General features: G+C 43.0%; 1 protein-coding gene across 1 annotated transcript in view; it reads right to left on the reverse strand.

Annotated features, from left to right (window-relative positions):
- Positions 1–3,174: 3,174 nt before the first annotated feature.
- The window catches only part of LOC142490950 (acetylserotonin O-methyltransferase-like), a 45,735-nt gene continuing 30,156 nt past the window's right edge, over positions 3,175–18,753 (reverse strand). The window contains exons 5-8 of the mRNA XM_075593323.1: positions 12,611–12,729; positions 11,647–11,787; positions 4,193–4,315; positions 3,175–3,386 (exon numbers count right to left, since the gene is read on the reverse strand). Of these exons, the coding sequence (XP_075449438.1) occupies positions 3,175–3,386; positions 4,193–4,315; positions 11,647–11,787; positions 12,611–12,729 (595 nt within the window). The remainder of the gene's footprint in view (positions 3,387–4,192; positions 4,316–11,646; positions 11,788–12,610; positions 12,730–18,753) is intronic.

The raw sequence follows: 18,753 nt of genomic DNA on the forward strand, positions 1-18,753 counted from the left end.
GCAAACGGCAGCTCACGCATGCGCCTGCCAGCACGTCCTGAACAGCAATACTGTCTCCCTACCTGTACCAAAGCTGTGAGCAAGCGGGGAGACTATAGAGCCTGTTATAAATGCGTTATTTACATCAGTTATGCACATATATGACGATTGCAGTACAGTACATGCATCGATAAGTGGGGAAAAGGTAGTGCTTCACTTTAAGTACATTTTCACTTTACATACATTCTCCGGTCCCATTGCGTACGTTAATGTGGGGTATGCCTGTAGATCTGAATTCCTTTTTTTATCTAAACCTGTGTTTCCTTTCTTTAAAATCACAATGTTTATTGTACTCTGGTTCTAAACTGTCATTATTACCAACATGGTATAGGCAAATTTTATTTGTTGCCATTATTTTTCTCTGTTGTAATCTATGTGTTTTCTCTCCATAGATTATGCATGTTTTTATATACATCTTACTGATATTATGTATATTTTTTGCTATTTAATTATGTTCATATTTTTCAAATGTGTATATTATGTTGCTGTTTATAGATTTGCATCAAATGCTTTGCGTCGTTATCCCTGCCCCTTCCCTTGATTGACCAATCAATTCCCGCCTTTATGTCATTGTCTGGGACTATTTATATGGGACTATGTAGTTAGCCAGATCACTACACCCCTGAGGAAGATCGTATCTACGATAGAAACCCGTACGGTGGTCCCCCTTATGTTTGGAAAGCATTGAGCTATTTGCCTTCTCTGCTGTGAGACGCCGATACCAATAGACGCCGCCACTGTGAAACGCAATGATCGGAGGTTTTCCTTTGACTGTGACGTCACCTGATGTGATCAGCTGTTCACATTGGAGCAGGAGCATACAGATTCTCCAGCTTCACGCTACAGCTACAGACCGCCAGGATCTGAGGTTTTTCCTTTAGCCGCGGTCACCTGATGTGATCAGCTGTTCGTTTTGGAGCAGAAGCATACAGATTCTCCAAGCTTCAAAGAGGCATGGTTGAGAATGTTGTAGGACCCAGAGTGGTCAAATTGCTTGTGTTTACGTGGGAGCATGTGAGTTGAATGTGCTCACTGTATGTGTCTTTATTAAATTGTATTACACTATGTACCTTTCTTCTTTTATATATGGTCCGGGAGAAATCCTGTCTGAAAACTGCTCCCGATCAGAAATCTGGAAATGCCTGAATAATTCCTTTACCATGTTAGTGGGCACTCATTAGTTGAATCTACAATTAGTTGTTATTTGACACATTTGCACTATGTTGTTTTCTTTCCCTTATTACATGCCTGAGGGGAGTTTTTGCGCTTGGGAGTGTTCTTGTTCTTGTTGCCTAATTTAAGGGTGTTGGGAAACACCCTCATACCAGCTGCATCTCCCTAGTGGTGATATTAATTGATTTTATATTAACACTTTGGTGATTTGGGTTTGCGGTTATTTTCTGTACTATAGCCTCATTTTATGTATGGTTTTGGGTGTGTTACCATTGTGTTTATTCTGGGCCCTTGGTTGGGGAATTGAGGAGGGGTCGTCACCTGCTGAAGGGACTTGCATTTAAAATCTGGAGCATTGTTCTACCCCAATAGCTCAAAGCCAAGCTGTTCTTAGTCTCTGTCTGTAATTAGCTACACCTGGTGGTCCCATTTTGTGAATGGAGACTCTAGCCAAGATAACCAGGCCAGACCTGATTGACTAGCAGAGAGCTGATGGGGGGCGTTTGGAGAGCCCCCGTGGGGAGTTCAGGAGAGGATCCTGAAGAGGCAGGGGTCTAATCGACAGCAGGGTTGTGTGCTCAGGAGCCGGGGCAAAATACAAAGAGCTGACTGAGAGTTTTCTGGGAGGATCTTCTCTCAGTAGATGCTGTGGTCTCTGTGTCAAGAGCCGGCTTGAGCCGATTTGAGTATTCAAAAGTTGGAGGTGAGTCTATTCTGAGAGAAACAACCATGCACATCTGTGGATATCAGCAGTCTCTCCTAGAGGAGAGCTACCTGGAGAGTCAAGCTTCTGTTGCTTCAGGGGGATGTTCATGGTTTCCATCCCACTTTGGCAGGTGGTGGTCCCCATCCCACAGGGCTAGGTACTGGTAGCCAAGAGGATTTTTTTGTTTCCCTGTACAAGATTGTCCTTGTTTTGGGCAATCCATCTTTTGTGGGCAGTGGTCCCCACCACACCAGCTAAGTAGCCAGGAAGCTGCCAATCACAAAGGGCTAGGTAGACAGGACGCTTCTAGACACTTTTTGTACTATTGTTCCCTGGAAGTCTGGGGTGACACTATTCATTATAAACTAACGTTTATGAGTTCCTTGTATCCTGCTAGTTTTGACTTATGTCTTTGGGAAGCCCATAGGGGATATACTGCAGCAGGGTTGAGCCTAAATTACAGACTCTGGAGGCTGCATACAGTAAAGGGTCTGGGCACAGATCGAGGATCTCTGGCGGTGAGGTGCCATGTCACGTGACAATGATAATCACAGTTTGTTTTTTAATTTCCTCTTGTTGTCTAACAGCTTTCTATGAGCATATTAACTGTTTGAACAGATATTTATCAGTAACTTTTTTCAGTGTGTAATCAGTATCCTAGGGATAATAATTATACAAACTAGACCAACAAGTCAGTCAATAAACTCCTTAGTCACATTTGATATTTAGATATTTCGGTCCAGGTTTTATACAGACTAGTGGTTCTGAACTTCTATTAATTGTGCATAAAGCAATCTAAATTAAGCAAACAGTGGTCTGTCCTGCACACACAATTCAATACATAAAGCACAGTAGATGTACTGTAATGTTCGCCTCCTAGGTTTTCATGGTTTCAGATTCTTATTATTAATGTGCCGAAATGTTTATTTTTTCCAGGACACTTACTTGTTATTTTACTCAGACCTTCACAAAATTAAGTCAATGTTTTTATATGACATTTTAAATACAAAACGAAACCTTTAGCTGCATTCACATAATGCCAATAATTCTTTCAAAATATTTTAATATTCGAAAAGTGAATGTACTTAAACATACATATCAGTATTTCAATGATTTTCTAAGTAATAATTAATTGTATACAGTAGATGCTAATATTAGTGCTAATAGTCTGCAATCACTGAAATATTATCCAATTTGTCTATCAACGAACCATGACCATCCTGTTTTATACAACGGAAGATGAAAAAGTTGCGTGTTTATTTTCTCCCTAAAATAGCATCATAGATCTTTCCAGTTGCTTTCACTTGAATGTCCTTGAAGCCAGAGGCTGTCAGCAGCTTGCTATATTCAGAGGGAGTCCTCTCTTTCCCTTCTGTCTTGACCAACATGTTCAACGAACACAGCTGGGAAGTCAGAGGGCCACTTTTGTCCTCATTTAGAAGTACTTCAACCAGCAGCAATCCACCGCCTTTAAATGTGACATAATAAAAACAGTATCAAAGAAAATATAGTCCAAAAGTATTGGTAAGAAACATTATTGGTGTAGAAATAGCCGAATATTCAAAAGTAGGTGTAGTCTAGTGGCTTTATGAAATGTATGCCTCAATGCAGAAAATGGCATTTTAGAGTTACGGTTTTAAAAACACCTTAAATTGACACAGTAGCATAGTACTGTACACAATGCAATTCATTTCATTGCACCCAAAGAAACAGAATCCATGAAATTCAACAAAGCAATCGCGATAAGCGCGGGTGCCTGGGGCGATTGGCCGCGTTCATGCTGCGTGGAGTACAGCAGAGCACACAAAATCTGCGCCGTGAAGTTTTACAATAACGGCCGCTGAAGCTGTATTAGTCTATATCTATCCAAACCCAAAGCCCATTTTCATAGAGGAAAAAAAAACATAACTTTCAGCAACACTATGGCTTTAAGGAACCTAAACAGACTCTTGCAAGTTATACCATGTTGATTTCCCTTCCCACTAAGCAGGAGAGTTGTCTGTGAGTGTTTTATTAGAAATATTTAAGCAGTGGGGATCAGAACCAATAATTAGTATGTGGCCTCAAAACATATTTTTGATTAGAAGAAGCATCAAATGTGTGTGTATTATTTTCATACTATGTTTATTTTCATTAGAATTGCATGGTTCTTTAAGTTGATATATAATTTATTTGATACTAGATATACTCAACTATATATTAAATTAGGCAATGACTGGACAAGTCTGTATCAAAAGTCATAGTCAATTTTCCAAAAATACCGTAGGAACTTACCAGGTTTGCATGACTTGTAAATTTTATTCAGCAACTGTAAACATTTCTCTTCTGTCCAGTCATGAATTATCCTAGCCATAATAAATAGGTCTGCTTGTGGAATTGGGTCATTAAAGAAATCTCCTATGGAAGAAAAACAAAGGAATTGTCATCGTTATGCAGTAACAATAGAACACAATTTATATCAAAATAAAACAAATATTATTAATATATATAAAACACATTATAAATTAAACAGGTCCATATTGTATTTTAATAGATTATATACAGTAGAGTATTCTGTAGCCTCTTATTTTTGTATCTGCTTCTCGACGGGGAGAAGTTTGCTTTAATTCCAGCATGACCTGCATGTCATTGCGTAAATCACGTTATCGTCCTGTGCTTGTAGCACCAAATTACAATCTAGGTATGTTGGTGCATGAAGTGACTGTGCGTGTACAACTCCGACAGTGTGCTGATGCTGCAACAAAGTATGCAAATAATATATTTAAAAATAATTTTATATTATATATTTTTCTTTTTACAGTATATCACCTTCTTGCTAAATCTGCCCATTCCTTCTCCCATATCATTGTTATGATCCACTCTTTGTAAAATGCTCATGTCTTCTCTCAATCTTAGCAATTGTAAATGTAACCTTCTACTAACATTCCTCTATACCTTCTACTAACTTTTCCTCTATACCACTCAAAACTCATCAATACATCATACTATAAACCAATATCACCTGCTGCTAGAGCAGGGGTGGGCAAAATATGGCCCGCTAACCAGTCAGTCAGGGCCACCGAAAGGGGGCGAGAGCCAGGACACCTATGGCTGCTGGGGGTCTGGGCGGCCGGTGCAGAAAGTTGGGCACGGTCAGAGGTCGGCTCCAATATCCGCATCTGGCTATAGGCCACTGTTGGCTTCCAGGCCCCATCTCTCCCCCACTGTGGCCCAGCCTGCACTGTGAGCCCAACCCCCACGTGTGGGACGAAAGTTGGGCTTGCCAGCATTCACATCCGCCCTGCACTGCACAGAGGCCTCACCCCAAGATAAGGGAGAGAAGTGTGTGTGTTCACATCTGCTCCCAGCAAACCATGGTCTGCACAGAAATGCCCACTATAGAAATATCATCACATTTGAATGTGTATATACAGCAAAATGGCTGGGTTCCCTGAACAATGTTCATGAAAATGTCCATGAGGCATTTCTGAGAGGGTACTGAGAAATGAAATTTGATATTCATGGCTCTGTAAGCACTGTACATGGATAAGGTAACTTTTGTGTGGGAGGCAGTGTGTATTGGGCTAGGAGGCTTAGTATGTGTATTGGGGGTGGGGGGCTGTGTGGGTGCATTGAGGAGGATAGTTTGAGTGTGTTGGAGAGAGAGAGGGGGTGTGGGGTACAGAGAGGGTGTGAGGGTGTGAGGGGGAGGGATAGGGATAAGTGGTGGAGTGAAAGAAGAAGTGGTGCATGAGATTGAGGGGGGATCTCCCAAGGCCGCTGACACTGAAGGAGTTCCAATAAACCTCCAATCCTGGGTCCTGGGAACTCTGTCTGTGGCCATGGGGAGGGTTGCCTGTGGCCTTCCACAGGTAGGGGACAGCTACCCTGTCCGTATCTGTGGTGCAGGTGTCAGAGGCAGCGGCAGAGTAGTCATAAGCCCACCTGGGTGGATCTAACAGAAGTTAGGACCGACCAGAAGTCACAGAGAGAGGTGGAGAGAAGAGGGATGAGAAGAGTTAGAGAGGGAGGACGATTACAATAGAAGAGGCAGAGTGAGAACAAAGGGATGGAGAAGAGTGAGAGAAAGGAGAGTGGGGGCGAGGGAGTGGGAAAAAGGGAGGTGGATAGTGAGGGGAGAAAGAGAGAATGGATAGGGGAGATGCAGGTGTGAAGAAGATTATGTAGGGGAGAAGCTGGTGAGGAGGGGTAGCTTGGTAAACTTTGCGGGCCACAGACTTATTGTTGATTCCACATTAGATGTGTGGCCCGCAAAGCTACCAAAGCTTGCCAAGTGACCATCCAGGCAAAATATTGCCCACCCCTGTCCTAGATTAATCTGTTACTCTCCTTCTTAATTGCCTTGTCTGGCTTCTCATTCATACACTCTAGAGCAAATCAAAAGTCTGAAGAAAGGTTTCTGCACTCGTGCTGTCTTCTAAAATCAATTCTAATCCGTTTGCAGCTGTGAGTGCAAGAAGCCACTCCTGAAATGCTCCTAAATAAGGAGTTCTCCTTTAAGAGTTCTCCAAAAGACAAAGAAAACACAATGCACACAAGCGCACTACATATTAAAATAAAATATATGTGTATGTATGTATGTATATATATATATATATATATATATATATTTATATATATATACTGTTGCGGCCGAGCTTAGTCTAACACTTACCCGGTCTCGGCTGCAGCAGATCTCGGGCGCGCGTCGAGGTGTCCCGCGCGCGCGCCGGAGCCTCAGAGGATCGGTCCTCCGATCGGGGCTTCCCCTCTCCAGGTCCGCCGGGTCCCCCGGAGCCCCCCACCGCATCCCCCACATCGCGGGACACCAGGGCTCCCTTCGGGGAGCCCTGGGCACGCACGCTCCCGATGAAGCGTGACCGCATCGGTGACGCGCGGCACGCCGAGGGGATTCTACATCAAAGCCGGGAAACCTCGTGGCTTGCGGCTCTAGCCGTATTAGAATAAACTTGGTCGGTACTGTATATATATGGAAATTATAGTGAGAAGTAAAGTATTAAACAATACAACTGAATGCAAGAGAAGACCATGCCAGGACGCAAGATGCGAAACCTGCACAATGCTCGAGACAGCGGGCACAATACAAATACTACACAGGAATCTTGAGTACAAAAACAAATGAAGGTTCCCCTGTTCCTCCAGCAATGTCGTGTATCTTGTCAGGTGCATGAAATGCCCAGGGGGCTGCTACTACATAGGTGAGACAGGACAGGGGCTAAACAAGAGAATGAATTTGCATTGCCAAAGCATCACACATGGAACAAGAAACAGTCCTGTCGGCGAACATTTCTCTGACTCTGGCCATAAGATGAACGATCTGAAGTTGGCCATTCTCAATGGTAAACTCAGAACACCAAACGAGAGATGGTTGTATGAATACAAATGTATGAAACTGTTCGTGACACTCACAGGTGTCCTAAACCAAGACCGCAGCTTCATGAGCCACTACCCTGACACAAGAGAACTCTCTTCCCACGAGTGCTAAGGCCCATGTCTATAAATACTGCGCTCTATGAATGCATACACACACACACCTGTCTCTAGCACATACAAATGTACAGTTTAATTCTATCCCTTTATACCAATAGGGACTACATATTAGCCACACACACGGCAACGTGTGCAAAGTTGTAAGACTCTGTTTGCAAATCTCTTCCCTCTTGGCACAATTATTTGGGTTGGCGCGAAAGCCGCACCCTGTTCTCTACAGCCGTACCACTGAATTACCAGAGGGAGGAGCTGAGGGCGTGTCTACCTACTGCCGAGCAGCAGATGTGGGGACTTAACCACAGTCGTACGTGGTAGTATTGCTGAACAGACACACACCTACACGCTCCCTCCCAGATATCTGCAACAATGGATGTAATGCAAGGCACTCACTTTGCCCTCCCAGTAGGTCTGCTCAGTTTGGTCTGCCATTTTGAGAATGGGTGGGACATGCACTAAGATCCACTTCCTGGTGCTCTGAATGTCACACATCGTACCTCCACCTCCAGGGCCCTGGAGCAGAGACTTCCAAGACCCTGCTGCACACTGGGGAATTTCCCGATATCAACGGGTTTCTCCAAGGATTGATGGATATGGCAGGACAGCCATCCGACACCCATTAAACCGATTTCTGGATACTGCTTCGGCACCTGGTCGGTTCCAAAATCCTGTATGAGAACCACAGTTCACACAGTATTGACACTGGAGCGGGACAGCTGAGAGCCATGGGAACAGACATCAGCGGGCTCTCCAGCCCTGCAGAAGAAATCTTACCAGCGGACGTACTGTACCTGAGTTAACACCGGCCAGTGTGCGACAGCGTGAGTCCCCTTCTGCTCTCCAGTCAGTTCCTGCTAAATATTTGCCTTAGAGGAGGTGAGCCGTTGCCTGGACAGGCATGGCCGAGCGGGGTCTGCCACGCCCTTGGTACACCACTCCCCACAAGAGGAACCATCCACCGCTGGATCTGCGAGCTTCCGTCAGGACAGCAAGGGTGCGTCCATCGATGAGGTGTCGGACGAGGCCTCCAACACTTCTGAGGTAATGACTCCTTTGTCCATCTCGAGCCCCGACTTCTACCAGGGGGTGTTGATCCAAGATGTCAATCGTTGGACTGATGTCCCTGGAGGAATGTCCAAGCTCCTGTTGCAGTGTAAAGCCATCTGCGAGGCCCGAGATCAAGCCATGCCCTATGTGCCTGCTGCCTAAACCAAGCGCCCGGACAAGGTGATCAGCTTGGTACTGCTCCTCTTTCGGATCCTGCATCTGACCCTGCTGCATTGGTGGGTACCCCTATGGAAAAAATATTCTTGCAGCAGTGCTGGGCACGGAAGAAGGGGCAGGACAAGCGAAATAGCCCCTCTGCCATCAGGGGCATGGGAGGCCTTGCTAAGCTCCTGGCTTCCCGCTCCCAGGCACAGAAAGTTGCAGGCCCTAATACGGACGACCTCTCTGGTTGACGCCCAAGTTGGGGTATGGAACTCTAAATACCCCATGCAACGAGACTTTGAAGTGCTGTACCTGTTCTGCACCATCACCCGTTCTGACAGTCCCACCATCCTGAATTTAGTCCCCACAGAGCTGACGTGACCACAGATATAGGCCCCAGTCCCCTCGACCTGTTTCCCTGGTAATGACTGTGGCCACTTAAAATAGCTAAAGGGGTGGACACATTACCAGGGTGGAATCAGTTTAGTTATAATGTTATTATCATGTTTTTATTGTATACAAAATGTGGTGGATGTTATGCCCTCATGCAGGGTCGTGACAGATTTCTAAACCAGAGGGAGGATGTAGCCAAGTTGCCTTTGGCTACTACAGTAATTCTCTGGCCCCTCTAGCACTGTAAGTCCCAGTAAAAAGTGGGCGGTGTTGGGAGCAAATCTTGCAGGGCCTGGTTGTATTTTTATATGTATGTTACCTAATAAAGTTCAGGAGTAGCCTGGTATTACAAGGGGGGGCCTATGACTGATAGGAGGCCGGCTAACGAGCCACTCTTCTGGGAAGGAGGGGGTTTCCCTCTAAAGGTTAGAGTAAGGGTTCTGGGGGTTAGTTCTGTGCTGCACTCCCTGCTATGAGGATGCAGTAGTAAGTCTCTCCTGAACAGGAGTGGGCTGAGGCCTTGCCCTGTTAGGGGGTAAGGTATTCTGAGGAGGGGTGCTCAGGGCCTCAAGCCTGGGGTACTGCCTTCAGGGAATGGAAGCTGTAATATCTATGATGTACCCAATAGATCCCAGTTATACCCTCTCTGGTGGGATGTCTGGAGTGTGAATACCAAGAAGAGTTGCCTATGAGTTTCATCCTGGCTGCACCAGGATCCTTCTGGGCTGGAGGCACTGCGCTCACCGATGAAACATCCTTGATAGCCTGTGTGTGTGTGTGTGTGTGTGTGTGTGTGTGTGTGTGTGTGTGTGTGTGTGTGTGTGTGTGTGTGTGTGTGTGTGTGTGTGTGTGTGTGTGTGTGTGTGTGTGTGTGTGTGTGTGTTTGTGTTCTATCATTTTCAGGGTCCTCTGAAATTACATACTATTAATTTGCAAAACCAACTTCATATGTGTTTATAGAAGCTATTTACATAGCTAAGTTTACAAAATGTTTCCAAGCTAAGTGGGGCTGCTCCATTAAAGGGGCAGTTCCATATACATAGATAGAGGGCAAAATAAAATGTATCGGTGTAATTGGTCTCCATAGAAAGATTCATGTCCAATAATTTTGTACTGACTTCTTTTGTAAAATGAACATATTTCTATTTTCTATGGGTCTGTTTAATTCTATTCTTATTTAGTAATGAGTGTTCATTCCCAGTATCTATGTAAACTAATTATGTTGCCATCGTTAGGCAAACAAACCAACAAAAGAAAAAACAATTTACCTCCATACACAACAGTTTACAAACAGGCACAAAGGAGATCAAGAAACAATCGTAAAAACACTGAATAGTTTTTGGTTACCACGGAAGTATTAAAAGATAAAAAAAGACATGTGTAGCCCTGTGTGGTTTGGGCTATAGGTCTGCCCTCCTCCTGGCAATAATCCATGTGTAAGGGCAGGGTTGCCAGGAGCAATCATGGGTTTTCCCCACTTCATGCTGTGCAATGTCAGTGAAGGCGGTATCATCAGGCCCTGTGTCCAATTAGAAGACACAGGGGTGGTGCCTGCTGGAGCTACTTACTGCATAGAACTTCCTATTTAGTTTAGTCTGTCCCTGTAGTGAGAGGGGCAAGATAACCCAGACCAAGCTGCCAGGACTGGCAGGCTGGAGGACTCCCTACGGGGAGTGAGGATATACCCCATACCTCCTATCCTGCATAGAGGATAGATACTTCACCCCATACAGCTTGGGGCTGCAGGAGATGGAGGCACTGCACCAGTAGAAGAGACAGAGGCACAGCCCCAGAAGCCTGTTCTGTTTTCCCCTATGTAATCGCGGGAGACTTAGGGCACCCTGCTGCCAGCAGGTATGCACCACACAGAGACCCAAACCTGAGCATTAGATTCCCAAGGAGACCCTATCTGAGATTGGGGGGAGGGAGAGAGGGGGGGAATAAGGGTTACACATGAAAATACATGTACACTGGCGACACACTTTATTCGAGCTCGGCTAGTCCCACGAATTCGGGTATACCCGGGTGTATTGAGGTTTGTGACTGTTTTCTGCCCGAGTGCATTGGGTTATTTTCCAAGCAGGGATTGAAGCATTTTATTCCCGATGGCTGCAATACTGCACAGTATATATATATATACTGCATTACAATTCATGAATTTATACCATCTGGTAGACACGCGAAGCATTGCAGCCTATTAAATCCTAATCATTATCATTTAACAGATCAGCCGCCCGTCAGCCAGGCATGAACCCAGGCTGGGAAGGCAAATGCAACGGGGCTTGTCAGAGGTGAGGAGTGGCGCATTCCAGGTATCTGCCAGGTACAAACTGGGTATTTGCTCGAATAAAGTGTGTCGGTGCAGTATATAGATGTCGGATTTGTATTAAAATGTCACTCACCTACATTTAACTGATTAAACTTGCCACTGCCATTAGTCCAAGGAAGTCATTTGTGGAATCCTGATATGTATATCACAAAGTGGATCTTAATTGAAATGCCCAATGTAATAAAAACATTAGTAAAAGAATATTTGGCTAAAACACAGAAGCGGTTTTGATTTTCATTTAAATTATCCAGCATTGTTTTTATTTCCAATAGTATTAGTTTATTAAATTATCTAACAAATAAAATGTTACCTTCATGAAAAGATATCCGGTGTTCCTCGTCAGTTATAAAATGTTTCTTTGCAGTTTGCACTACTTTAGGCAGATCCAGAATGGTAATTGTTGATTCAGGATACACGGAGACAAATTGCTTGGCCAGACCTCCTGAACATCCTAACAAAACAAACAAATTGATAGGGTTTTGGATTGAGTTGTTTGATAAACAGAAATTAAAACTACTGTTCCTTATAGTCCTACAAATTCAGGGAAACAAACATCTTTGTCAAGTCAGAGGATACTATTATACAAGATTTTTTAAAGGTGGAAAGAATTGCCACCTCAGTGATAATGACTAATATTTACAGTAAGAGCCTTATTTAATATGGTCCCATGCGGACCAACAAAGTGTGACGGCCAATATTGTACAGTAAAAGCTACCTTATTCTCGCAAATAACTCCCAAAATATATCATTCTTCACAAAGTTTTTTTTTCTGGCTTCATCATCATGAACATATATAGATGTAAATGTTATCGCAGCTACTTGCGTGTGCCAGCAATAGTGCGTTTAGAAGGGTGGTTGCTCCCACTGGTGCGTTGTGTGTGTCCCGCTGCAGCGCGCCAGCTGGAGCAATAACAGCTGTTATATCTGTACAAATATGTCCAGTTAACATATGAGTTAATGGGAAATATTGATGTTTTGTCCTATAAACTAAAAATGATCCATTCACACAATGAAATGAGCTCTGATTTTCTAACCAGTTTGATATACAGAGATAAAGTAGATCTTTGAGCTGTTAGAAATTAGTCTATGTGATTGCTCATCAAATTGTTTCAGTAGAGAAATACTCTTGCATCATCTAATTTCTTAACTTATCCGACATGCACTTTAGTGATACTGATTAGTGCACTGCAGTAAACTCTGTCACTGGAAGGTTAAATTACAATCACTAATTATTGGAATTCTAATAATATAATTTTTAATTTACATGACTTTACCTCCTAGATCATACACTGTGCTAAAAACAGAGAGGTCAAAAGCTGTAAGCACATCTTTTCCGAATATATTCCATATTGTGTCCATATAACGCATGAACGTTTCCATCTCATCCTCTGACCTGCAGTAATCAATAAAATCTATTAGTTCTGAATAATTTGTATTTTTGAAATATTAATTACATTTGGAAATGTTATCGAAAAAAAGTCAACAATCAAACATCATGGAAGGGTGGAAAAAAATGATGATACTGTAACCAAGGGGTGGCCAACTCCAGTCCTCAAGGGCCAGCAACAGGCCAGGTATTAGGGAAATCAATACGTCGGCACATAGTTACATAGTAGATGAGGTTGAAAAAAGACTTGGGTCCATCAAGTTCAAACTATGCTAAATTTAGACAACAGATACTTTATCCTATAACTATACTTACTTATTGATCCAGAGGAAGGCAAACAAAAAACCCCAATGTCATATAATTCAATGATATCTCATAAGGGGAAAAATAAATTCCTTCCTGACTCCAAGAATTGGCAATCGGATTATTCCCTGGATCAACATCCTTCCCATGTATACTTATTTGGTATATCCCTGAATACCTTTCCTTTCTAAAAGAATGTCCAATCATTTTTTGAACAAATCCATTGTATCTACTATCACAGTTTCCATGGGTAATGAATTCCTCATTTTAACTGCCCTTACTGTAAAGAATCCTTTCCTTTGTTGCTGATGAAATCGCCTTTACTCCAACCTTAAGGGATGACCCTGAGTCATTTGTACTGTCCTTGGGATAATTAGTTACAGCCACGGCCCCTTTTATTCTCCAACATCTCCGAATCTTTTCGGGGATTTTTTCCGAATGCCACGCACTTCACCACGTTCATGCCGCATTCTGACCGCATTCATACCGCATTCATTTTGCATTCACACCCGCGGTTGATGTGTTTATTGATAATAGTTCGGATTTAATTGGTTGTAATTTTTCGCGTATCCGCCAGATGGCAGAAATTCATGAATTGTAATGCGCATGCGCTTCAGTAATGTGTCGACTTGCAGGTGTTTAAAAGAATACCACAGTGGTCCATTGTAAATTGGCCTTGGGACTGAAGAAGTTACAATAATGTATCAATTTAGGCTTTTCATATTAAAACTAAATGCGCAGTGTCTGGTGATCTATTGTCCTGAGAGTTCCGAGATGAGTGCACAACTGCAGTCCGTGTTCCAAAAACCCGACAGAACGTACGCTTATTTAATATGGGCCGCGATCAATGCAACAGGTGATAAGATGGCAACAGTTCGTCAAATTTATCAGTATTTTATCGAAAACTATGACTTTTACAAATTTTCACCAGATGCTCATGTGTGGAAGCGTGCAATAAGGAAAACGTTATGTAGCGATCCATGTTTTTTTCGTATTGATCCCGAATTTATTGGAGGGTATTGGTGTGTATCACCGGGTTTTTCCAGTATCTATGATCATGGAGACTTCAAAAGGCAAAAGGTCATGTTAAAACCAACTAAGAAACGTCAGTCGCAGGCAAGCAATGCGCCAGCACCAGCACCGGCTTACAATAACGGTCCGACCGTCAGTGAAAACCTGGTGACCGACAACCCTTGCTGTCTGTCCCCGCCCGGATACCTGAAGCCTGAGCCGGATTTTGCGTACAGATTCCAGCAAGCTTGCATGTACCTAAGCGATTTCCAGCCTCATCAGCTGACTACAGGTGTAGTAGTCCCCTGTCAACTACGTGTATAATCAAGAATACGGGACTGGCAGTGGCTCGGCACCAGCTGATTGGCAAAGTCTATGGTGAGTAATGTTGCCGTATTTAATTCTGTTTTTGAAATATCAATATCAATGCACAGTTAAGCGATTCTCCTGTAAGCAATATCATTGGCTGAGCAGCTTCTACAGTAGATACTGAACAATTGATTGAAAGCTAGGCGCATGCGCATTGGAACCTTCTTGAAACGCATATTTGTGTCATCACATCGACAGTAGGTGCATGCGCATGTGAACAGGTGACGCCCCCCGAGAAAATTATTGGTGGGACTGACTGTGGGAACTTCTTTAGGGGACTGACTGACCATTACAGTAAAACTTTGACTTTTGTTTTTCCTCAGAAAATAAAACTTTGTCATCTCATGCGGAAAACGGCAAATGGAGGGATTTCGATGGATAATATCGCTTTGTGTTACAATGCCTGCACATTGCTGAATCTGATTAAAAAAAAACACGTACCGGAGTCTACAGTTTAGTGGCCGTTGTTATTGATTTGGATAGAATACTGTAACTGAGAGCTTCATAGAAAACCTGAAACAGTATGCTGTTGTTTTCAGACCGTATACAATACTTTTTTTATATATATACTGTATAATAAACCAGAAAAAAAAAATTGCATTTATTCTACATGTATTCCAGTACATATGTGTTTTCTATACCCGTACAGCATGTATTGTTTTAATACTCTTGTGAAGAACAGTACTGAGCATGCCTACAGTATAGAGTGCAGTATGCCTGGACAGTACTGTACAGTATATTCTAGAAACACTGTATTTTGTTACAGTATAAAAGGAGACAATGGAACAATTTAAAACAAATCAAATTTTCTTTTATTGGTGGAGTAAGTACAAAAACATTTATTTACAAATACAATTTATAAACATTTTAAGTGTACAGCAATTCAAAACATTAACAGGTGTATGGTTTACTGCTAGTGAAAACATTTATGTACAGAAAGTCAAAACATTTACAGTAGGATGGTGTACAGAACAGTCAGTCAGGCCTGCACAACTCCAGTCCTCGAGGGCCGCAAAAAGGCCCGGTTTTCAGAATAACCTTGAAAACCGGGCCTGTTTTCGGCCCTCGGGGACTGGAATTGTGCAGGTCTTTTTACATCAGAGAAGATTCCCTTTTATGTAGCAATCGCGTGTCATACATGTATTATCATATTTATTGGACATAAATGGTCCTGCAGTAAAATACTGTATGTCTGACAAGTTTCCCAGAATCACAGAGGAAATCAAAAATAATAAAATTTTATTAATTCTACATAGATATTAAAAACACATATACATTATTAAAAATCCCTGTTATTAGAGTGGTAGATATGTATCAGTCAAATTAAGTCGGTATAATACCATGTACAGACATATCCTGACTTTCTAGATCACAGCTGATTTTAGTGTCTCAAAACCAACGGGTTTACAGGTGTGTGATGTATGTCAATCACAGAGCAGTCACCTAAGGGTGAATTTGTATCTCTATATATTCTATATAGTTATATCTAGGAGCGTATTGGCAAAAATATGTGGGATAGGTAATAACCAAGACAGAAGATTTTAACACATATTATGTCACAGTATATAAATAGCTCTGTCTGCCTATTATGCCTGTATGGCTATCCCAAAACTGTTAGTGCTATGTACAGCGGATAATTGCAGTTGATTAATCGTGCGATATCACATAGGTAAATACAAGCACAATATTGAGTCTATATGTCACCACCGATACTATTGTATTTATTACCCTTACAGCACCTGTCATTGATCCCTATTTGTTCAAGCTAACAATGGTGATAGCGGTCTCATTCACTTATTTAACAGGTCTTTTTACAGTAAGTAAAAACATTTCTTTATTAATACAAGTTAAAACACGCAACATCTCCTTTATTAAAGTACAGAAAGTCAAAACATGTACAGCACAACAGTATGGTGTTATTAAAAAAAATTCTTTATTCATAAAATTTGAAAAACGTAACATCTCCTTTATTAAAGTACAGAAAGCCAAAACATTTACAAAAAACAGTTGAACAGTCACGCAAATTCGATCTCCACCAGATTGTCCTTCCAGGGCCGATGCCTTGTATGGCTCAAAATGCCATTAATGGAGTCTCGAACGAATTTCATTAAAAGATCTGAAATTGAAAAATAGCGCCGCAATTCCTCCACAATAGTCCTTCTTAAATTTTCAGGAAGCGCCCTTTTTTTGCGATTTCTTTCGTAGTTTACATTTTTGGCCCACCCGCAGTACACCAAGTAGGACACGTGGTGCTTAAAAATTAACACGCCATACTTCTGGAGTTTAACCAGCACTCATCACCCTATACTTCTCCATGAGAGCCGGTGGCAGCTCGCGCAGGATGATGTCGGGCACCGTATCGATGCAAGCGTATGTCAGTTGGGTTCTGGGAGCGGGTGTGCTTCTGGGAGTGGGTGTGCTTGTGGCGGCGGGCGATGGTAGGTTGTCTGGGAGGAAGCTTTCCCCCTGTCTTGGTCGCCGTGTTGTCTCCTGGCGTGGTCTTGACGGGGTTGTCATGTTATCCTCCTCCTCAACGGCATACATGTACACAAATTCTTCTGGTGGAGGGGGTGCGCTTGGTGTTGGAAGGCGGTCGAAGGTCCCATTCATCACATCCATGCCACCCTCCTGCTCTAGCGTCAGGGATACAGGGGCATGAACACCGAGCAAATTATGTATCCCCTCTATGTCAGTCTCTATCTTCTCCATCCGTCGATCCATCTTCTCCATCCATTGATTCATATTTAGCATGATCTCTAAAAGCAGATCTATCTTTACCAGCATAGTAGAGTTCCCGGGGATATCCACACATAACCCATTCAGCATGCGGTCTAACAAGCTGGTTCTTGTGCATGGCGTGCTGTGGACATCTGGGTGGATGGCTGCTATGGAGGATGAGATGGGGGTTCCCTGGAGAGAAGCGTCAGCGTCGTTGAAGAAGGATGGAGGAGGTGACCTGTGAATTTCTGGGAGAGAAGCGGCAGCATCGTCGAAGAGGGATGGAGAAAGCGACTTGTGGATTTCCTGGCGAGAAGCGGCAGAGTCGTCTAAGTGTAATGGAGAAAGTAACCCATGGATTTTAGGGACACCAGCAGCAGCATCGTCGAAGAGCAGTGGAGAAGATGGGCTGTAGGTTTCCGGGAGAGCGGCGGCCGTGTCGTGGACGAGTAGTGGAGAAGATGGGCTGTAGATTTCTGGGAGAGCACAGGCAGAGTCGTCGAAGCGTAATCGAGGAAGTGGCCTGCGGGTTCGATGGGTTGGCTGCCATTTGTTTTGCCTTGAGTGTACATCACCGAATTTCTTCTTGACATAATAAGACTTACGTGTATTAAAACCCTTAGCCTTTGGGGTCAGCAGAAGGTTTTCTTTATTAATCTTAGCCTGTCGCTTTGGCCTTGGCTTGGAAACGGCTGCCGCCTTTCGCTTTTTCTGTGTGACAGGCACGGCAGAGGCGAGTGGGTTCTTGCGTCCGTAGAATAGAGGATTATCCATGGAAGAAGATGGACAATAGCACAATGCAGTATCTGGACAAGGGCAAGTTCAGATACAGATCATCAAGTGGGAGGCTATGCAAAGTGTGTAACCTTTTATGCATGGCGATGAGGTACAGGTGTTAAAAGGGGGCGTACTCTAATGTGAGTCATTAACGTATAAATACACCATCCATTTTGTGGATTCACTGCACATTGAATACACATCAAATATACATTCTTTTGTTTGTATTTCTTTCTACTCGAAGCAATGCCTGTTAAAAAGATTTCAAAGGATCTCAGCATGAGAATTAAGGAGATGTACACGAGTGGACAACGAATTGCAGATATTCAACGCTGGTTAGCTGCTTCTGGTCTCGTTGTGCCATCAACCACCGTGTGCTATCATGCACACGGAAAAACCAAACAACGCACGAGGACACCAATGGTAACTAACGCGTAAGTATATTTATATAACTATATAATACAGTATATCTATTATTGTTTATTTTGCAGCATATTAATAGAACTATATATTGTGTAGATCTATCTAATTTTATAGTTATTTCGGTATATTTATATAACTACAGTATATAATACAGTACAGGCATACCCCGCATTAACGTACGCAATGGGACCGGAACATGTATGTAAAGCGAAAATGTACTTAAAGTGAAGCACTACCTTTTTTCCACTTATCCATGCATGTACTGTACTGCAATCGTCATATACGTGCATAACCGATGTAAATAACGCATTTGTAACAGGCTCTATAGTCTCCCCGCTTGCGCATAGCTTCGGTACAGGTAGGGAGCTGGTATTGCTGTTAAGGACGTGCTGACAGGCGCATGCGCGAGCTGCCGTTTGCCTAATGAGC

This window comes from Ascaphus truei, chromosome 3 (genome assembly GCF_040206685.1).
Source record: "Ascaphus truei isolate aAscTru1 chromosome 3, aAscTru1.hap1, whole genome shotgun sequence".
NCBI lineage: Eukaryota > Metazoa > Chordata > Amphibia > Anura > Ascaphidae > Ascaphus > Ascaphus truei.